Raw genomic sequence first — 19,210 nt, forward strand, 5'->3', positions numbered from 1 at the left:
TCTAAGAGTCCAGGATGCGCAGCAGTGGATTAACAGGCTCAGACTGGGATTCTTTCTTCTTTGTTCAAAAACCACACCTTTGCACTCTCTTTGTGTCTTTTGTATAGTCACATCAATTTGCCATCTTCCCTCCATCCCTACAGTCTTTTTACTGAGCTGACTTCTGCATGATGTCTCAGAAGTGCTTTAATGCCTTCTGCCTCTCTGTGACTCAGAAAACCCGCTTTAGTCTCTGGACCTCAGTTTTCTCATTTTCAAAAAAGAGGGAGAGGCAGCAATTCCAATGGAGAGAAACAGAGGGTTTACTTCTGCCACTCAGTAGCTTTGTCACTTGGGACAGGTTATTTGATCCCTCTAGGTTTCATTTTCCCCATCCAACAAATGAAGCCAACACAGCTTACCTCACGAGGTCAAGGATCACAAGATATGACAGGCATATGTGAACTGGACTGCGTCGGTGATCACTCTGCTTGTTTATTATGTTACTATAAAATGTGGTTCTTTGCTGGACTGTCTCAGTTGGTCTCTATCACCAGAACCTGTATCACTTGGGCTTGTTGACTCCTCCCTCCCTCCCTTCTTGTACCCATCACTAAAGTGGAAGTTAATTGATCATGAACTTCTGGGATAGCAGCTAACCTTATGCCTGCCACCGACCTGAGCTGCCCTGGCTCTTGGCTTGCACCTGGCAGCCATGGATGCTGTTGCCCAGGCTGAGGGTTTGCCATCGTTACAGTCTGTGGCTCTCTCCAGAGGTGTCATCTTGCTGCCGTCCCTTGCCAGAGGAGCAGGTGAATCACAGGATTCCTGGAGAGCTTTGCCACCTGACTGACAGCCCTAGGGACCCATGAAACTGCTGCCTTGGCTGAGAAATCCCTGCTGAACTCTGCTCAGCTGGAAACAAAAATGCCCTTGGAACTTCTCAGTCACGGCAGCCAGCCCGGAGTCTGCTGCCACTCTGGGTGGCTGAATCTAATACAGTGTCTGAGACCCATTGATTCACCATGAGCCAGCCAGCCCCCTGTGCAGTGAGCCTGTGTCCACATGCGCCACAGAGCACTCTCCCCGCCCCCTCTACCCAGCCACAAAGACTTGGTTAACAGACCGTGGTGGGCTCATTTGTAGACTGTATTCGTCCAGCAGCCCAGAAAGATCTGTCCCGATGCTCCCGCTCTCCCCTCCCCTGCCTGTTCTCTTTCTCCCCCCAGCCCTCCCTTCTTTTGGCCTGGAGAGTGATTTGTCTGTGTTATGGGTCCGCCTGACAAACCATCCCACATTAGCAGCTGAGATGTTGTTTGAAATGGGAAAATTGCTGGCAAACTGCTCCATTAGCGGTCCCAGTAACAAATACTCTGTTCCCCCAATGAAGATGAGATCGCAAGGCACAAATTAATACGACTGTCTCCCTCACTCTGCAGCAGGAATTACTCTTCAAGATGAATGGGTTCATCCCAGCCAGAAATGTGCATCCGCTAGCTAGATGTAGCCTGTCTGCTCCCACAGCTCCCCCTCCCCTCTCTCCTCAGCACACCTATTCTTGTGTCTTCGCGTGGAGGGTTTGGGGAGTATCCATGCCAAATAAGGAGGTGATGAAAAGATCCGGACCTTGGAGAAAAGGGAGATGGATGAGGATGAGAGGCTGAGTCCTCTGCCTGGCCTGGGGCCTCATCCATCACCTCTAATTGAGGCCCCGCCTCTCACTCAGGCCTATTTCCCACCACACCTGGTCTTGGGATGGAAAGTCATTTGGGAGATGAAAGAATAAAGAATGAAGTGTGCCTGCTCCTTCCACCCCCACAGCCCCTTCTCTGCCAGGGAAGTCTGTGCCCTGGGCCTACAGCCTCTCTTGTTCTTCCCAGAGTAATAGGAAAGAGGGGGGAGCATTTTGGAAAAGTCCCTAAGGTGGTAAAGCCCAGGGGATGGTCCAGCTGGGGTCCTGGAGTCTCCAGTATGTCAAGGAGATAGTTTGATGGATGTCAGGCTGGAAGGTAAAGACATGAGGGCTCTTTCTCCACATATCAGAAAAGTCCATGGAAAAGCCCAGAATTGAAGTGGGCCATTGTCATTTCTGCCCATTCAGCATCCCATGGGCAGTGTGGAGTTTTCAATGGTGACTGGTTCTGTGACAGCTGGCTTTGCTAGCCATGGCCCATTTCTTTTTACTTTTTTTTTTTTTTGAAATTTATTTCCAGCTTTATTGGATGTAAAATTGACAAATAAAAATGTATACATTTAAAGTATGCAATTGTTTCGCTATCCATATACATTGGGAAGTGATTGCTATAGTCAAATTGGTTAATGTCTGTCACCTTAGGTAGTTACCATTTTGGGAGTGTCTGATGAGAGCATTTGGATTGACACTCAGGGGCCTCCCTGGTGGCACAAGGGGTTAAGCACAGCATTATGAAGCAATTCGCAGCCTCTGCAGCCTGAGTTCGATCCCTAGCAGACCAGGGAGCAATCCACATGGCACACCAGACCTCTCCTGACACGCCCACTACTCCCCTCAGCAGTGTACTTTGGTCAGTCTGCCTGTTCTGTTCCCCACTCTGTCTCTAGTGAATCCTCTCACCCTCCCTACCCCCGCATCTCTGGCCTTTACCCCAGCTCTTGTATGCATAAATAAATAAATCTTTAGATCGACACTCAGCAAATGTCAAGTATATGATATGCAATATACAATATAATAAGACATTAAGATCATGCTATATGCTAAATCTCTCCTTTTACTTTTCTTTCCCTTTGACTTTTTCAACTCACCATTTGGTTACTTCCAAAAGCTTTTTCTGAAGAAGCTACAAAAACAGCTTATAAAAAGCAAGAACCAAAAATCCTCATGAAGAAGTCATCTTTTCTGGCTCTCTCTCAGGGGAGTTAGACCCTGGGGTGGTTGTACCATATCCCCCCAAAAGTAGACTCTCTGGCTTTTGCAGTGTTTGCTGGATCTTCAACCAAGAATGGGTGCTGGGGGAGGCCACTCTGTCCTCAGGCACTCCACAGCCAACCAATGTTTAATTGACTCCTCTGCTCTATTTCCCAGACGCCTGGAACAGAACTCCATCAAATCCATCCCTGCTGGAGCCTTCACCCAGTACAAGAAACTGAAACGAATGTGAGTTTCCTCTAAGGAGAAATGAACCCAAATGATTTCAGATGGGCGGGTGGGCAGGGGATATGTCCTGTGTAGTGGGCAGCCTGCCTCATTCCTCCGTCCGTCTTCTTGTCTGAGTAGGAATGCGCTCCTAAAATTGGGAGGTGAGGCTCAGAAGTGTTGCTTTCAGAAGATGAGGTGTGGGGGCTCAAAGAACCTCAACAGCTAAGGGCTTCCCTGATAGAGTGAAGTCCAGTGATCTGGGAGGAGGACTAAGTTGTCCTTAAAAACCCGCACCACCATTTTTGGGCCTCCCCAGTGGCGCAGCGGGTTGAGCGCCATGCTGTGAAGCTCTCTGCAGCGCTGGTTCAATTCCTGAGTGGCCAGGGTGATACCCACATGGTGCAGCAGACCTCTCCTGCCTCGCCCTCTCCTCCCCTTAGCAGTGTCTTCGGTCCATCTGCCTGTTCTGCTCCCAGCTCTGTCTCTGGTGAATTCTCTCACCCTCCTGCGTCTCTGACTGTACCCCAGTTCTTGTATAAATAAATAAATCTTTAAAAAAAAAAACCCACATCACCATTTTTATTGTCCCCTGTTGATGGTGTGTGGGTCTCAAGTAGGAGCTTCAGCAGAGGATTGACAGCAATCTCTATCATTCTATAGCACTGCCACCAACATCCACACAACCATGCACACATTTTAACAAATACTTAGTGCAAGGTCATTGTGTATAAGAACACAGACACTCTGTGGCTAGAGCTATGATGCTAAATGAAGTCTGCTCTTATAAATTCTAGTGGGAGAATATTGAGAAGTATTAGAATATGACCCAGGAAGTGAAAGGAATAGAGGGTGGGTGGTCTTTTAGGTGGGTCTTCCTACGACAGTCTCTCTGTGCAGGTGACCAGAGGAAGTGAGGGGTGAGTCAAGGAAGAGCATGGAAACGCCCTAGAAGCTTGGCCTGCGGAAGACAGAGGAGGAGGGGAGTGGGTGAGGGGAAGCAGTAGGGAACGTGTTGGAGAGGTAGGCAGCGGCCAGGTAGAAAGGGATCCATGGACCCTTCAGACCATAATAAGGACTCTATCTACTTTCCAAGTGAGACTAGGAGTCCTGGAAGGTACTTACTGACAACACGTGACTTGCCCATGATCATCTCCAACACCCCCATCACCACCACTACGTGTTATCCATCAATGCCTGGTGATACCTACACTGCAATGGCTTTCCCCTGGGCACCATGGGCATCATCAGCACCCTCATCCTTGCCCTCATCCTGTCATTGTGGCCATATCCTCCCTCAGCACTGCTCTGTGAGTCTGGGCTGGACACCCTGGCAGAAGGCTGGTGGGGTTCAGAGATCACCCACTATTACCCTACTTAATACTTTCCATCATAGAAATTAAGAATCTGGCAGGAGATTGCTATCCCTTTACCAGGCTAAGAATTCATCTATTACAGCCCAATAACCAGCATGCTGTTTCTTTCCACTCACTTACTCCCTCTGGCCCCCCACTGAGAAGAGAGAGAGAGAGAGAGCACACGCGCGCGCGCGCGCGCGCAGAGGTAGAGCTATCTGTGGACTCCATCTTGATTCATTGACTTCCCTTGAGTAGGAGGGCCCCCATTAAAGAGGTTAAGTGTCTTCTGACTCCTTTTATGTTAAAAATAAACATCCCTGTGAAACAGTGGCATTGGTAGGCTTTGCCCTCAGATCTCAGGAAGCCAGCTTCCCATCTCCCTGGAAATCCAAACCAAACACAATTTTCTTCTGGTACAATTCCAGAAGTGGAGACCAGCATAGTGAGCCAGCCCTGAGCTCGTCCTCCTTCCCTCCCCTTGGCAGCCTTCCTGCTAGAGGAGCTGTATAAATATAGGCCTTAATATTTAAAACCTTGGACCATTAATCTCCTGTTCTCCCTGCTTCTCCAGCTCACACTCCATAGCCAACCCCCCCCATTCATTTTTAAAGCCCAGCTTGATTATGCAGCCAGATAGTAATTTCAATGAAAAATGACAAGTCCAGTCCCTGCCCCAACCTATAGCTCTTGCATGATTTAAGTTACTGCTCTCATTTTTTGTGAAGTCCAGGTAATTTAGAGCGTGGCTGTGTTTTACTGTCCTTTCTCCATCCTATCAGAGTTGCGTGATCTGTACATTCAAAATTCATAAGGCCTTAGTCACGACCTGGAAAATGCATTTAATTTTTTATCACTTCTGATGCTATTGATATTTATTATGATGCCTTTTTTTCCCCACCAAAGGGAGGGCAATGGGGAAGAAAGTCCACTTTTAAATGTTGCAACTAACTTCAGAAACCCAGACGGAAGTACAACAACTTAGGAGAAGCAGGATCACTGCTTGAGAATAGATTTTAAGACTCTAAATGTGAATTCTTCCTGGGTGAACATGACCAGTTTATCTCTAGTAGGAAGAAGTTCCCCTGTATTAAGATTGAACCCCATCCTGCTGTTAGCACAAGGGGAAAAAATTCTCCCTGAATGAATCACTTTGTCCCTATTTCTAGCACTCAGGTTAGAAAAGCACTTCTAGGTGAAAACAAGTTTGAAAGTAGAGAAGACATCGGTAGGGGAGACATTGAGAGCATTTGACGGTAGGGGGGACATTGAGAACACCCCTTGGTCTTACAGGCCGGTTAACTGACAGCATGACCCTTGGGGGCCCACCCTATGTTGTTTGACAGATTGGAGTATTGAACGCTTCACTTACATGCTCTCAGTTTCCCTCAGGTTCCAGGACTTCCTACTATCTCAGGCTCATCATCCTTGCTGAGCCCTATAAGCCCTTGAATTTGCCATCTCTGTTTCAGTAGCCTGCAAAGGCCATCCACCTCTTGGTTGTCCGGTTTATAAGCCCCGGGGGACAAGGGTGGATCTGAGATCAACCAGATTCTGAAACACTCTGACTTAAAGTGACTTGGGACCACCTACCTGAAGATCCCTTGGAGAGATGTCACATACAACTTCAACCCCAGTTCCCCAAACCACAACTCAAACTCTCTGCACATGTATTTTAATAATGTATCCAAGAAGTATAGGAACCACTGCTCAAGAGCCACTCAAGTGCCCAGAGCCTTCTCTGGCACCGCCTGAGTGGCCTGGGAGAGGGCAAGCATGGCCAGGGGGAGCAGGCGACCCCTCCCCCGGCCTGTCTTCCCACCCGGTGCCCCTGCATCCATTGCAGTGAAATGGAAGGCAGTTTGAGAGGCCAGCTCTGTACCTACATAGCTGTCCAGTCCCTCGTGTCTCCAGGTCCCTCACCTCTCAAACCTGCTGTTTCCTTCCTGCAAAATTTAGAATTAAGACAAAGTAACCACCGGGGTCAATTCCCAGCTTCTCCAATTTCCACTCCCTGCCATCTCCAAAACCCTTCATGTCGTAACCAGGGCCAGGTTTGAAAGTCCATTTGTGGCCTAAAAGCCAACGTGTCAGGATAACGCTCAAGCAGAAAGCTTGCTCTTGCACGGTAGATGTCTAAATACCTTAAAGGGACATCCCACCATCAGGAAACAGAAAGGCCTGGTGTTCTCATTAGTGGGATCTGAACACAGACCCTGGGCACTTGCCTGAAATACTTGGCTAAGCAGTCACCCTGAGGGCCAACAAGATTAGGATAATCCGAGGCATTTGTTTGTTAAGACCCTGAGGTGAAAATAGAGCTGCTAAAGAAAAGCCTGGTGTAAGCCAGTAAGTGTGTGAGCACAATCTCAGATTTCTTAGAGGCCATCTCACTGGCTAAAGGGCTGAGCCTGATAGCAGTGCCTAAGAAGTCTTAGCCTGTGAAGTGTCTTTCAACTTACAGGCTTTGGAAACAGGGAGGGAAACGTGCAGAGGCCCTGGCAAACACGGTCCCGTTGCCCTCTTGAAGGCCCTTAGAAGGAGGAGAGAAACAGGTGGAGGATATGTGTAAGAGGCAGGGGGCCAGATGTCTGGCCTCACTGGAGGCAATTGCCTGGGAATCTGCTTAGATGAACTTTCTTCTCCATAGTCCTTGTCTCCTCTTGTTGACCTGCCACCACCCCAGTGCCCTCCTTCTACACAGAGCAAAGACCCATTGATGTCTTTCATTTAAATGAGCTGTTGTTGCTGGAAGTTGGAGCATCTCCCCTTCCAGTGATAGGAGCCGAAGGCTGTGCCTGAGCCAGTGGCTCTGGGAGGAAGTCTTCCCCCTCGGTAAAGTGCCTTCAGCAAGAACAAGAGGCCAGCACCCCGAAGTCACTGGATTGCTGGAAAATGGGCAGCCTCTGGGTTAGGGGGAGGCCTCTGCACCAGTGAGAGTAGGTGAGCTGCCTCTTAGTCCAGCATCTAAGGGTCTGAACACACAGCATACCCCTTGCTCATGTTACCCCAAAGCCCTGGACATCAATGTGCTGGGCTGGCTTCTGTCTGAGGAGCACTTCCACCGACAAATCCTTGTGTCTAAGCTGGCAGGTGAGAATCTCATGATGCACTACGTCACACGGCCTGGACAGTTCACTGGATGAGACACTGCAGCCACTGCTCCAGACCTCCTTGCAGGAGATGAAATGACTTGGGACTTCTGGGGAGAAAAATAAGTACTGACTGAGGCACATGGCAAGAAAAGGATGCTTCTGGCCTGTGCCTGGATGGAACAGGGCCCTGCTTCATTTCAGTTCTCTTTGCTTGCTCACACGACCTACGGCAAAGCCTTAATTGGTCTACAAAGTGAAGGCGCACATGTGCCCAGCCATATGTCAAAGTCAAGTTATGGGTGGCGAGCGTTCTTTGGAAGCCAGGAAGAGTGATAGGAAGATAGTGTATTTTATCACTAGGCAATTGAACTGAGCGGTCTTTACACCCCTTCTCTTGCACGATGAATAACTAAATTAATGGGGTGGTTCAATCTCAGCATTTTGCATATCTGGAACACAGGGCTGGCACTTGGGAGGGGCTGTGTCACACCTCTGGGCCCTGTGCTCAGTCTCTGCCTTTGCTGCTTTCAGAGATATCAGCAAGAACCAGATATCGGACATCGCTCCAGATGCCTTCCAGGGGCTGAAGTCACTCACATCACTGTAAGTGGGAAGCCCAGTTGCACAGGGAAGGCGGGGTGGTGGGGGGAGGTGTCCATATTTCTCAGGAGGTGTTTATCAAGGCTTTATGTTCCCTCACACACTTGTGGCAACCTGGTAAAAGAAACAAATATTTCTTCAGGGGAAATTGATCTCGGGGAATATTTCTACAACCCAAATGCATTATTTTTATTGATTAAGTGCCCAGCAGCCTTCCCAGTTATTGGCTTCTAATTCAAATGCATCTTCTGCTCTAACCGCACACCCCCTCCCGCCCCATACCTTGGCAGGCTCTCTGGGGAAAGGGAGGGAGAAAATCATAGTATGTGTTTATTATCGACAAGCCCATTTTGCCCCATTTCTGTGGCCTCGTCAAGGGAGGAGCTAATTTTCTTTCCCTATTTTAAGACTTTTTTTCGAAACCTCCAACCTCCGGATCATTGTTCTGAGAAAGCCTCAGCCCAATCCTATGAGCCCTTCCCTTTCTCTGATTTTGAAACTGGAGGGCAGCCTATTGGGCTCACCAGGGACTCAGAGACCCAGAGGAACAGGAAAGCATGGGACTTTGTCCTTAATCCATCAGGGACTCGCCATGTGATGTCGTGAACATCCTCAGAGGCAGAAGGGGACAATGGTACCTCCCCTGCCTGTCACATATCCCACAACTATGTTTGCATGATAGCATGGTCTGGCCATACATATTGCTCACTTACTAGGTAGGATGTAATGTACATGTGGGAGCCTTGGTAATTTCATCCTCATTACAACCTTGTCTTCACCTGTCTTTTCCACTTGAAAAAATTGGACTGTCTAAACTCCACACAGATAGGAAGATTTTATTTGTTTTATCTCTCTTGGCCCTGGTTGAACCTCTGGTCCGTTAAGCTGTACCTAGAACATAGTTATGGCACACAAGCTCACATACATACACACACATAACCCCCAAATCTTGTTGAGTCATTAACTCTTAACTTTTCCAAGGCCACTGGCAACAAATGAGAGGCAAGATTTGGACCCAGGCAGTCTGATTCCACAAACTCCTGAGATAATGTGAAAAATATAAGCTATACTAAAGGCAGCATTGGTTGATATTAATTATATCACTTGGTGACCTCCCCCCGTTTGCAAGAGTGAAGATGCTCAGCGGCATCCTGCCTGGGCTTTTCTGTGCAACCTGTTTGCTTGATGTGTGCGGGCACAGGTAACCAGATACACGTTTCCCTCCACCTGCCCCGTCCCCCTGGGAAAGGACTGAAGACTGGGAAGTCTCTCCATTCAGCTGTTGCCTGCTGCCTGCAGAGTAAATTAGTTTCATTTATCGAATAGAACATCTGGCTGGGATATCAAAGGCAGGATTTGTATGTGAGATTAGTGTCTGCTTATTGTGCTGAAGATCACAGAGGAGAAGGGGGAGCAGCTGTCTGTCATCAGGTTCCTGTCCCTGCCCCCACCCTGTTCCCATTGTCTGGTGCCCCTCTATTGGGATCTGAGAACAGTCTAAAGACAATGAGATTCTTCTGGTCCTGTCAGAAAGAAAATTCAGAATCTGGCTACTAATCATGGAATTGCCATGCCGTTAGCCAATTCTGGATGATATTGGGCATTGTTAAAGTGAAGTGCCTCTCACCCCCATCTATGCACTTATTCACTCAGTAAGCACCTGCTGTGTACTGAGCAGTATTATAGGCACTGAGAATATGCCCCTGGAAGAGATAGACAAGACCCTTGGCCTCGTGGAGCTTACATTGAAACCAAACTGAGAGATGGCTGAGTTAAAGGCAGGAAAATCTTTCACTCATTCAACAAATATTAATTATGCTGGACCCTGCTGGGTTTTCAGCCTTTCAGCTCAGGGTCCCAGCCTTTAGCAAGCCATGTAATGTCACCACACTCGTGGAACCGACATTCAAGGTGGCTGGCGGAGTGCACAGAGGAAATTGTAAAAGTAAACCAGTCTATAAGTTTTATACTGTGGCATTGAGAAAAGTGCTATGAAGAAATAAAAATAGGGCTACAGGTGGTGAAAACCATCAACATATTCAGAAGAAACTTTCCAAGGAAGAGAGAGATGGAAGAAAGTGGTCAGGAAGGTGTTCTGAGGGGAAGCCAGGGTCCTCTCCACCCAGGTGCCCCGAGGGAGAAGCTCAGCCCAGTTCAGCCTGCTGGAGGCTTCCATAAGGAGATGTGATGGGTGTTGCAAGCTCCCTGCCCCAAACCCCAGCCCCACTCTACCCCTCCAGCTTCTGCTCCACTGGAGGATCTGACATCAGCCAAGACCAGCAGATAGTGGCGTTACCATATTTGGCACAGTGAGCTCTAGAAATTAATATGAATTACAAATGTGAGCCTGAGCCATCATGCTGATTTTTATTTAGTCATTAATTTGTTGAAACATTGATGAAACACACCCGCAGGCTGAGCAAGAAGCTCACTCTTCACTCCTGGTGCAACTGGAAAGTGGGGGGCGGGGGTAGGGGGCTGGGGGAGGGTTACCACTCCCATTTACCACTTCCTGGTCCTATTATTTTGCCTCCTCTAAGATGCACTGTGACCTGAATTTGCAGTAGGATTTTGGGCAATTCATTGCCTTTCAAGGCTTAAGAGGGAATCGAAAAGGAAAACAAAACCCTCCTATGCTCACTTACCTCCATCTCAGAGGAGGCTGGACCTGAGAGGCTGCAAAGTCTATGACCTGGAGGAGAAGAAAAGAGGCCAGCAGCATCTTCAGTGCCTATGCTCAGGGCTAGCAGGATCCACAGGGTGCTGGGGTGCAGAGGCCAGTCCCATAGACTCCTTCCCTAAGCCTTGTAAGACACCAGAGCCTGACCCATGAATGGGAGACAAGAGAGCGCCACTGGGGGTTTGAAAGAGAAAAGGATAAAAGAATCGGGAGTTCCTGGAGCTCAAGGCATAGGAAAAATGACCTGTGCTCTCAAAGCTTCCCTCACTCCCAGATAATAGTTCCCCACTCCCAGTTTTTCCTGAGAGCTAGTCCTTGACCCTGGGCATCTGGATTGGGCCCCAGACACCAAAAAGCCCCGTCTAGATGGATGATTAAAGGACTCAGCTCAGGGATTCCTAGGATGCAAGGGGATAAAAAAGGAAACATTCTATAGGCAGGCCTCAGTCTGATCAATACCCATTGAAGACGAGAAGACATGGCCCGGCCGGCTTCCCACACATCTTATTTATTGCTGGTATGTGAGTCATCTTAGCTGCTCAGGGAGACACCACAAAGGAACTGCTTCTTCCTATTGTGGATTATTTATTGAGCTGGGCTGCCAGGAGTGAAAAAATGGAGCCCATTTCTCCTGGCCTGCCGGCCAGCCTCTCCCTCCAACCCTGGCCTGCTGTCTCACTGGTGAGAAGGGAGGCAGGCAGGGAAGAGACATTCGGAGAGTCCCTGCTTCCTGGAGTTGACCAAAGGGGTGGCCATGCACATGAGTGAGTACCAGAGGTCTCATATCCACGCTGACCACTCTCTTAAATTTTTCAGGGTTCTCTATGGGAACAAGATCACCGAGATCGCCAAGGGACTGTTCGACGGGCTGGTGTCTCTACAGCTTCTGTGAGTGACTGCTGTTTGTGTCTCTGGGGCTGCTTGCTCCCCTGCAAACTTGGAGTTGTACTCTGTTGAGTCTTCCTTCGACTTTATATACACCCCAAGGGAAAAGAAATTCTGAGCTGTCTACCCCTCACCTCCATCACCTCTTTTTGGTAGAGGGAGAACCAGGGAATTGGCAGAGGGAGGCCAAGTCAACATGAACTGTCTACTAAATGATATAACCCAGGTGCCTGGCCAGAGTCACTAGCCACAGGTTCAGAGGCTAGAAATTCTGTAAGCATTAAACCTTACAAGGGGAAGCATCCTGCAGGGGCTGTGCTAGGAACTGAGGAACTAAAATATGCACACAACCTATTTCAGTACTATAGCTGAAACAGAGCTTCTCATAGACATGTGACCTTGAAGAATGGTGGGGTGGAGGGATGAAATAATTAGAGAAGAGCATAATCAGTCACTGATGTGACTCTATCTAGGTAAGATATAGCTAAGGGGGGAAGTGTTTATTTAATTTAAAGGAAGATTTGTTGCCTTGAATTTTAAGCTCTAGGGTTATTTATTTGCAGTTATTTCATTCTGGTCATTTGCACTTAAATGTTTGAAGAAGATAATTGAACTCTGATGTAGAGAGGGAAGGAAAGGAATTTAGTTCACCCTGTGTTTTGAGATTTTATGATGCAGGAGAATTATCTCTGGTTTGTGGTAGGTGTTCTTAGCAGCTGCACACGTGTACTATATGTATGGGGGCGGGGGTGTATGCGTGCAGGCTCGTGTCTGCTTGGCGACCATCACAATTCCTATTGGAGTTAGAAATTGATCTTAAATATCCCGTGAGCAATGCAGAATACCAAATTTCAGAGAGGTATATAATTTTCCTTCAGTCACACAGCAAAACAGATTTGATAACTGGTGTGGCGCTTACGTGGTCCTGTGGCTTAGAAGGCTCACAGAGGTGTGCATCTGAGGACGGGCAGGGGTGTGTGTGTGTCTGTATCTGTCTGTCTGTCTGTCTGTCTCTGTCTCTGTAAACTCACCTGCAATGACAGGCAGTGAGGATGGGGCCTGGAGCCTCCGTGCTGTCAATGTGCAGGTAAGCAAAGCTGTAGACCAGGCAGTCCAGCTGGGTCTCCAAATGAGTGAGAGGCTAGGACCAAGGATGAGAGGGGAAGGTTGGCATCATATCACACAGGGTAACACCCAAGGGTGTTTCAAGAAAGAGGAAGTGAGACTTTTCCTCCAGCCATTCACTTCTCCCATCTTTACCCCCTACCTTGCACATATCCTATAACACTCAGCCCCAGACAGATGCTTCTTGGACCGTACAGTAATGTCGCACAGAGTCACCCAGCTAGTTTGAAGGAAGCACACCCACATAGCAATAGTTAGGCTTGTTTTGACGAAACTGAAAGGAAAAGAAAGAAAATTCTGTATCTTTTTCTCTGCACTCATACCCCACCCCTACCTCTGCCTCCATGTCTGTCACACTGTGTGTGATTCTGTGTGGGCATATTTGTGTTCAAAGGCCCCAGCCCTCAATGGACCTGTAAGGCTGTTTGTTAGCATGGCACGCCAGGGCTCTGCAGGGAGCTGGGTGTTTCACAGATGGTGTCCTTTGCTTGTAGCAAAGAAGCTATAAGTTATAACTGCTACCATAAGGCTAGTTAACTGTAGCTATTAATCCCTTGAAAGAAGGGTAACAATGGTATCAGCCTTGAGGTAGTTTGGAGGGTGTTATGTCCCACTGGGCAGGGTGAATATCCTTTTACAATCTGTGTGCTTGGTGAGGAAAAGAAAATGGCCTTGCAAGCATTAAGGAGAAACAGAGCGAGCATCAAGGTGCCTAGCAGGATGCATGACAGGCAGCAATGAGTTAATAAGTGCAAGCTTTTTAAGAAAGATATGTACCCCTGCTCCAAGCTGACAGCGGTCTTGGTCTTGCCGGGAGCAGAACTAGGGGACTTTGCTTAGAGCCGGAAAGCAACTCCAGTTTAACATAACTGTTTTGAGAGGAGGGAATTAAATAGCTGGGAGTTAAGACAAAGCCCCCACCCCCCTTCCCTGGAAATGAAGAGTTGCCACTACTCAGGCAAGCTCACTTACCAAAAAGAACCAGCGATGGGAGCTGTCATTGGATTTTGACCTGCTGTTGAGCAGTTGGGAAGCAGGTCCTGATTAGATCTAATTTAGCATTTGGCCGCTGTAGATTGGATTTCTCCTTGTTAGGCTGGAGACACTCTGATAAGAAAGCTCTGATTAGAATACCCTTGCAGTCTGAGTGATTTCCTCTACTTCTCAGCAAAGGCTTTTTGTAAGAGGTTTGTTTTTTCTGCTCTCTCCCCATCTTTGAAATAGTTGGTGCATCAGAGCCAAGCCATCTCTGCCCCAGGAAGGGGTCTTGGATAATTCCTTTCTGCCACTTGTCATGAAGCTACTGGTAATAACGTGGATACCTATGGTTGTCTGTCCCCCTCTGCCCATGAACTTTTCAGCCCTCCCAGCAAACTTGCCCAGCCAGTATGGACCCTGTCCTCCAGGGTGATTTTCTGGACTTGCTCATTTGGGCAGATGCCCAATACTAATAGTGGAAAAACTTAGGCTTCAGCGTTTCTCTGCAAAAGGGTATCCATGGACAAGCTTCACTGGTCCTAGAAATTACCCCTGAAACCCAATCCCCTGCCCTCTGGGAGTCAGCCTCGAAAGGGTACCTCCCTGAGCTTAAGTTCCAAAGTGTCTGAATTCAAAGGAACTTCAGGGCTCTGAGCACAGCCCCTAGGCCCCACCACCAATCCCCCTCCCTAGATTCTGACAGCTCTGATGGGCTCATTTGCTGATGGTTTCTGAGATAAGTCGCCACTGCATAGTTAGAAGGTTTGGAAGCTCTTTCTTGTACTAAACCTCAGTAATGGCTTCCGAAAACTCAGAAAAGTCTATTATCGTAGACTTCAAATGTTTGAAAATTGCTAGTACATCTCCCTGCAGTTAATCCTAAACAGGTTCGGTCCCTGAAGGCATTCATTGTATAAAAGCACATTCATTGCTTATTACTAACAGCCCTTATTATCTTTGGGGGGGTTGCAAGTTCATCTGTCAGCATCCCTCCTTAAAACAGGATACAGGGAAGCAAGTCAGGTGCCCATTTAGACGAGAGGAGGTAAGCGTGGTGACTCCCTCCTAAGCCACTGAGAACTAAAATATCCCCCATGGGGGTATGTCAGAATCCAAGGTCAGGGTGGACCTTGCTTCCCACTTCAGGGGTAGACACAGCTAGATTACCAAAGTGACCTATCCTCTTCTCCCAGGTTCCATCCATCCCTTTCTCCCACCAGAAACTTAGGGTAAGTGCTCTTCCTTCTCTCTGCTCTCCTGTCCACCCAGACTTCTGGGCTCCTGGGTGACTATTGTGATGGCAATCCTGGGCACACCCAGAGCCTTGCCTTGTTGCTCAGAAGTCAGCACTCCCCAAAGCAAGAAGAGCAGTCAGTGCATTTCTAGAACCAACACGTCCACCTCTGATGGGCAGCTGCAAGCTGCGCTGTTACAGGTCCCCCAGGGAATAAAGAACATTCATGTAGCTCTCATTGATTGTAGTCTGTGTAGAAAAGTCATTGAGTGGAGCCGGCCATCATTTGAGGTGAAGGCTTTCATGTAAATGCTGGTCGCGGTCGATGTTAAGCCTGCTCCAGGAGGTCTAAAACCAAACCAGACTATCTTGGGACTGGAATAAGTTAAGACAACCCAGGCACCTGTTGTTCGATTTTCTTGGAAGGCAGACAAGACCATTTGAGGATCATAGAAGCTGCCAAGCAACATGCCAATTCCAAGAGGCAAAACTTCACTTCCCGTTGCTCACTTTCCCTCATTAGCTGTTTCACAAGTATTGCTATGGCTGCTAATAAAGCAGTTATCATTGATGGAAGACTTAACATGCTCCAGACCCGTAATGAGCCATTCCATGTGCATCAGTTCACCCAATCTAACCTCATCACAACAATGCTAAGAGGAAGGTAGGATTGAAAGGTCTATTTCAAAGATGGGAAAACTGAGGCACTGAGCAGTTATGTATCACTCAGCATGTTAGTGAGGAGGCCTCGGACCCCCAGCAGCCAGATTCCGGAGTCAGGTGTTAACCACGATACCCTCCTTCATGAACTTCTGCTTCAGACCCACTCATGGCCAGGTCCCCAGAGCCAGCATCCTGACCCAGAGCAAGCACATTCCTCGCTGGCTCCAGTCAAGGACATTAACAAGCTCCTCTTGTTATACCTCAGAGAAGCCCTAGGTTCCAGGGACCTCTGGTTCTTTGTCATCACCCCACTAGCCCTGTAATGCTATGAGAACCACTTGCTTTAAAGCCTGTGTTGAGATGAGATGATGAGAATTCTCCCCAGCAATCGAAGCAAACTGACTTTATTGTGCTGTTTTTTAAATAAAATTTTATTGATCTACCATTAATTACAAAACTGTAAGTTTCAGCAGTGCATCTTCACCCTTAGTGTATGAGTCTCACCTCACCCACCACCAAAGGTCTAGTGCCCCTTCCTGATAAATCAGCTGGACACTCCCACCCTCTCCCCCTCTGGTAACTACTGTATTTTTCATAGAGTCTGAGTTGTTTTTGCTGTGACTTGTTAGTTTGGTTATTTATATTCCACATATGAGAAACCAATCCATAATTGTCTTTCACTTTCTGACTCATTTCATTTACCATAATCCCCTCAAGTTCCATCCATGTTTTTGAAAAAGACAAGATTTCATCTTTTTTAATAGTTGAGTAGTATTCCACTGAGGGTATAAACTACAATTTATTTATTGAGTCATCTGTCAATGGCCATTTAAGTTGAGTCCATGACTTGGCTATTGTCAGTACTGCTGCTGTGAAAATAGGACTGCATAAATCTTTCTGAATCAGTGTTTTCATATTCTTTGGTTAAATACTTTGGAGAGGTATTGCTGGATCATATGGTATTTCCACTTTCAGATTTGTAAGGACTCGCAATACTATGTTCCATAGGGGCTGCATGCATTTACATCCCCACCTGTATGCAGTCTTGAGGGAGAAGTGTCTCCCTCTCTCACGTACCTAGAACTTCCTTAGGCAGCTCTTGGGGAAATTTAAATTCTGGAGTCATTTCATGCTTGGTCATTGAATAATGGTGCATCTTTCTAAAGGACTAATTAGTAACCAGGGAGCAATCAGACAGGTGAAGAGCCACCCTAATAGCTGTTGGGGAGGGGAGGGGCAGGCCAGGTCACAACTGCTTGATCCCCTTATCTCGAGGTGACTCCCAGTCTGGGTTCTCAGAATCTCAGTTTCCTCACAACTGCTCAAGGAAAGCCCAGTTGCTTGCCTGTGTGTATAGGGCTTGCCTTTGTCAGTGGAGGTGAAGGAAGTCCTGATTTTCAGACACCCAACTGATAGGATTGCTACATTTGCATTTGAATCACCATGACAACCACAGCCCTGACCAGAGGTGCAGTCCTTACTAGGAGAAAAGGGAGGAGTAAGCTCTGCCCCTACTTGGGACTCTTTCTGTTCCTTCTTGTAAGTGTTTGGCCATTGTGGCCCAGGCCCCCCATTTAAAATCACAAAGAAGATTCCACAGAGGGTCACATAGCCTTGACCTACTCACCCCAGACATCACCAGATTCCTCCCAATGTCCAGTCTGAGGTTTGCAAAGGTCAAAATAAATCTCCTGCATGTCACAGGGGAAAGAAGAGAGCATAATGCTTATTCTCAGGGAAGAGAATGGTCTCTATGACAATTAATGGATAAAGAAATTCAGGATGGCAGAGGGTTAATTATAGAGAAATTTTTAAAAGGGAAGACATATTAATGAGGGAGGTTTGATTATATCCTGCAGCTTAATCAGGGGTCCAGAAAAGCTCCCCTAATTGGTGTCCTCACTAATAGTTTGTCACTGCCTAATGGTGGCAAATATTTCCAGGGACACAGAAAGTACTTTTTTTTTTTCAAATAGCTAAAGTCTTTATAACTCTTTCTTTAAAAATCATTCTCCTATTGGAGAAGGCTGAGACAAGGCCATGCCCAGCTGCTGTTGGTACCATCTTTCCCTCCAGTGTGTCTGCATCTGCATGTTTATGAAGCAGAAACTGACCCTGACAGCCTGCTTTCAGAGAGGATGTTCCATGAGGCACCCCCCTTGGCAGGATCCTCAGCCCATTCCTAGTCCATCTTTTCTGGAAGCACCTCGCTTACTTTTCAGGAAAGGATCACGATACTCTTTCTTGGTACATGTTTTCTGGGAAGGCCTTGTACTCAAGTTTAGAGTCTGCTTTTGGTGTTTCCACACAAACCCCAAAGAGTAATGAGAAGAAACATAACCCAGTCTTCTGCAGAGCCAGGGGCAGGTGTGGAGAATATAAATACACCCAGAATGATAGCTCTGGTCCACTGAATCAACATGTGAACTGCTGGAGTTACCAAGGTGATTTTAATGCAATTTATCATTCACCCTGATTCCAGATGTTTGTATTTTCCGAGGCTCACAGCAAAACCCTGTGAGCACCCGGGGAATCTGTACTAGGGAGGAGATGTGGGTGAGGGCAGGGCCTCCCTAGTCTTCTGCCCATGTCCCACTTTAGGGAGACTGGATGCTTCCTTGCTTTCTCACAGTCCCCCTCCCCATATTCCCTAGACCCTGACACACTGAAACTACAAGTTGCTACAAGTCATGAGAGCACCTGGGACCTTTCTGTCCAGACCCGGTCCTTTAGCAAAAGGACTCTGGTCACAAGAGCCGTTCTTAGCCCAGACTTCAGGGCTTTATTTCTCCCCTCAAGCTTCAGCTTGGTAGCTCTCCATGGCTGTTTCCTGCCTTGCTCTTCCTCAAGTCAACAGCTTCTGGAAAGGATTCTCTCAGCAGCAGCATTATGCTTTATGTTAGTGAATGGGCTGAGTGCTAATACTTCTTGACGTGGAACATATGTGGAAGCCAAGAGTGATCGGAGCAGAGTGGGGGCAAAGCGCCTCACAGAGCTAACACTTGGAAATAAATTTAGAAGGTGATGTGCATGTACTCCCTCTTGGGTTTGTACTATCCTCCTTAATTCCCTCTGAAGAGAGCCCAGCTCTTTTTGTTGTGTCTTCTTGTGGAATCATCACTAAGTCAAGTGGAGTGGCTACTGAGCATCCTCTCACCGCCTTCCCTAAACATTAGGTACTTCCTGCATCCCTTAGCAAGAGCAAAGCTGGGCACCAGGGCAGCATGATCAGGAGTGAAGTCTTTAGATTCAGATAGATCCAAAGCTCCACCTACTACTTAATTGTACAACTTTGGCCAAAGATACTTAAGCTTTCTGAGTTCCAGAGGTGTCATCTGTCAGATGGAGAGAACAGTTGCTTACTTTGTAGGGCTTTGGGGGAGATCCAGTGAGTTAATGTTTGCAAGGTGTTTGGCAAGTACCTGGTCCTATATAATGCTTATTGCCTGTTGGGTATGACCTTGCAAATTACCTGTCAAGTATGACTTAGATTGCTACTTGTTA

At 47.5% G+C, this 19,210-nt stretch overlaps 1 protein-coding gene across 2 annotated transcripts in view; it reads left to right on the top strand.

Annotated features, from left to right (window-relative positions):
* SLIT3 (slit guidance ligand 3) overlaps positions 1-19,210 on the top strand; it is a 610,824-nt gene that overhangs the window by 487,291 nt on the left and 104,323 nt on the right. For both annotated transcript variants that reach the window (XM_054691197.1, XM_054691196.1), the window contains exons 10-12: positions 3,041-3,112; positions 8,073-8,144; positions 11,638-11,709. In XM_054691197.1, the coding sequence (XP_054547172.1) occupies positions 3,041-3,112; positions 8,073-8,144; positions 11,638-11,709 (216 nt within the window). The remainder of the gene's footprint in view (positions 1-3,040; positions 3,113-8,072; positions 8,145-11,637; positions 11,710-19,210) is intronic.

The sequence above is a fragment of the Talpa occidentalis genome, unplaced genomic scaffold (assembly GCF_014898055.3).
Source record: "Talpa occidentalis isolate TD23 unplaced genomic scaffold, MPIMG_talOcc4v2.1 talOcc4.9, whole genome shotgun sequence".
Classification (NCBI taxonomy): Eukaryota; Metazoa; Chordata; class Mammalia; order Eulipotyphla; family Talpidae; genus Talpa; species Talpa occidentalis.